General features: G+C 53.5%; 1 protein-coding gene across 6 annotated transcripts in view; it reads right to left on the bottom strand.

The window, feature by feature from the left end:
• Positions 1-370: 370 nt before the first annotated feature.
• LOC127933044 (uncharacterized) overlaps positions 371-3039 on the bottom strand; it is a 3292-nt gene continuing 623 nt past the window's right edge. The window contains exons 1-2 of one of the 6 annotated variants that reach the window (XM_052529318.1): positions 3025-3039; positions 371-2823 (exon numbers count right to left, since the gene is read on the bottom strand). The exon at positions 3025-3039 is cut by the window's right edge and continues 623 nt beyond it. In XM_052529318.1, the coding sequence (XP_052385278.1) occupies positions 1835-2764 (930 nt within the window). In that variant the 5' untranslated portion in view covers positions 2765-2823; positions 3025-3039 and the 3' untranslated portion in view covers positions 371-1834. Of the gene's footprint in view, positions 2824-2877 lie in introns of all 6 variants that reach the window. The other 5 variants (XM_052529322.1, XM_052529321.1, XM_052529320.1 and 2 more) reach the window with 5 other exon arrangements.

The following is a 3039-nucleotide window of genomic DNA, read 5'->3' as shown; positions in this document are numbered from 1 at the left end:
GGTTTCACAATGCTGACTGGCCCGGATGGATGGCTGATTGGATGGCTGGGTGGGTGGCTGGGTGGCTGGGTGGGTGGGTGGGTGGGTGGGTGGTAGGTTGGATGGATGGATGGCTGTCTGGCTGGGTGGGTGGGTGGTAGGTTGGATGGATGGCTGTCTGGCTGGATGGCTGGCTGGATGGCTGGGTGGGTGGATGGATGGCTGTCTGGCTGGCTGGCTGTCTGGCTGGCTGGCTGGCTGGGTGGGTGGGTGGTAGGTTGGATGGATGGCTGGCTGGCTGGCTGTCTGGCTGGATGGCTGGCTGGATGGCTGGGTGGGTGGGTGGTAGGTTGGATGGCTGTCTGGCTGGCTGGCTGTCTGGCTGTCTGGCTGGCTGGATGGCTGGGTGGGTGGTAGATTGGATGGCTGTCTGGATGGCTGGCTGTCTGGCTGGATGGCTGGCTGGCTGGATGGCTGAATGTCTGTTTGTCCGTACGTCTGGGTGTGTATCCACCCACCCATCTGTCTGTCATTATGCGTGCCTGCCTTTCTCCCTCTGTCTTTCCGTCAGTCTGCCTGTTAGAATTGGCCCTAAACTCCAGCCTGCTCGGCCTCTGTCTCAAACTTGTCCTAATTAAAAGCGGTCCCTCACCGTGCCTCTCTCTCTCTCTCTCTCTCTCTCTCTCTCTCTCTCTCTCTCTCTCTCTTGTCCACAGTAAATACCTTGGCACTGAGCTGGAATGCAGACCGAGGGACTGACTGACTGGCTGACTGCTGTTTAGGGTGCTTTGGTTTAGAGGAGACGGACAGCTAGCTCTTGCTCAGACACAGACTCCCCACGCGTTACGTTTAACCCTCCACAGTGCTGAACAGAGAGACAGATATTGTGGAGGAGCCACTGTGCACAGATAATGGGTGTGATGCCCTGAATGTTGTATGACCTAATTTTACCTGTATAATATAGATCTATACTCTAAAGCTATGCAGCAGACTACAGATATGAGCAGGCCAGGGGCAGTATGATATCGTCCCCATCTTGTTGCATCATCTATACATTTAACGTTAGGGATTCCTGCACGCATCCGTCCGTTTTGATCTGTGAAAGACAGGCAAGACAGGGATTCCTGCACGCATCCGTTTTGATCTGTGAAAGACAGGCAAGACGGGGATTCCTGCACGCATCCGATTTGCTCTGTGAAAGACAGGCAAGACAGGGATTCCTGCATGCATCCGATTTGCTCTGTGAAAGACAGGCAAGACAGGGATTCCTGCATGCATCCGTTTTGATCTGTGAAAGACAGGCAAGACAGGGATTCCTGCATGCATCCGTTTTGATCTGTGAAAGACAGGCAAGACAGGGATTCCTGCATGCATCCGTTTTGATCTGTGAAAGACAGGCAAGACAGGGATTCCTGCATGCATCCGATTTGATCTGTGAAAGACAGGCAAGACAGGGATTCCTGCATGCATCCGTTTTGATCTGTGAGAGACAGGCAAGACAGGGATTCCTGCATGCATCCGATTTGATCTGTGAAGGACAGACAAGACAGGGATGTTCATCTGGTGTGTAATAGGACCACTCTGTGAGCTGTGAGCTGCTCCACCATAGGACCTGATAACCTCCACTCTGTGAGCTGTGAGCTGCTCCACCATAAGACCTGATAACCTCCACTCTGTGAGCTGTGAGCTGCTCCACCATAAGACCTGATAACCTCCACTCTGTGAGCTGTGAGCTGCTCCACCATAGGACCTGATCACCTGATAACCTCCACTCTGTGAGCTGTGAGCTGCTCCACCATAGGACCTGATCACCTGATAACCTCCACTCTGTGAGCCGCTCCACCATAGGACCTGATCACCTGATAACCTCCACTCTGTGAGCTGTGAGCTGCTCCACCATAGGATCTGATAACCTCCACTCTGTGAGCTGTGAGCTGCTCCACCATAAGACCTGATAACCTCCACTCTGTGAGCTGTGAGCTGCTCCACCATAGGACCTGATCACCTGATAACCTCCACTCTGTGAGCCGCTCCACCATAGGACCTGATCACCTGATAACCTCCACTCTGTGAGCTGTGAGCTGCTCCACCATAGGACCTGATAACCTCCACTCTGTGAGCTGTGAGCTGCTCCACCATAAGACCTGATAACCTCCACTCTGTGAGCTGTGAGCTGCTCCACCATAAGACCTGATAACCTCCACTCTGTGAGCTGTGAGCTGCTCCACCATAGGACCTGATCACCTGATAACCTCCACTCTGTGAGCTGTGAGCTGCTCCACCATAGGATCTGATAACCTCCACTCTGTGAGCTGTGAGCTGCTCCACCATAAGACCTGATAACCTCCACTCTGTGAGCTGTGAGCTGCTCCACCATAAGACCTGATAACCTCCACTCTGTGAGCTGTGAGCTGCTCCACCATAGGATCTGATAACCTCCACTCTGTGAGCTGTGAGCTGCTCCACCATAGGACCTGATCACCTGATAACCTCCACTCTGTGAGCCGCTCCACCATAGGACCTGATCACCTGATAACCTCCACTCTGTGAGCTGTGAGCTGCTCCACCATAGGACCTGATCACCTGATAACCTCCACTCTGTGAGCTGTGAGCTGCTCCACCATAAGACCTGATCACCTGATAACCTCCACTCTGTGAGCTGTGAGCCGCACCACCATAGGACCTGATAACCTCCACTCTGTGAGCTGTGAGCTGCTCCACCATAAGACCTGATCACCTGATAACCTCCACTCTGTGAGCTGTGAGCCGCGAGCTGCTCCACCATAGGACCTGATCACCTGATAACCTCCACTCTGTGAGCTGTGAGCTGCTCCACCATAGGACCTGATCACCTGATAACCTCCACTCTGTGAGCTGTGAGCTGCTCCACCATAGGACCTGATAACCTCCACTCTGTGAGCTGTGAGCTGCTCCACCATAGGACCTGATCACCTGATAACCTCCACTCTGTGAGCCGCTCCACCATAGGACCTGATCACCTGATAACCTTCACTCTGTGAGCTGTGAGCTGCTCCACCATAGGACCTGATAACCTCCACT

The sequence above is a fragment of the Oncorhynchus keta genome, chromosome 11, assembly GCF_023373465.1.
Source record: "Oncorhynchus keta strain PuntledgeMale-10-30-2019 chromosome 11, Oket_V2, whole genome shotgun sequence".
In the NCBI taxonomy this organism is placed as follows: domain Eukaryota; kingdom Metazoa; phylum Chordata; class Actinopteri; order Salmoniformes; family Salmonidae; genus Oncorhynchus; species Oncorhynchus keta.
The sequence above is the reverse complement of the archived record's forward strand: the minus strand, read 5'-3'. Positions and strand labels throughout refer to the sequence as shown.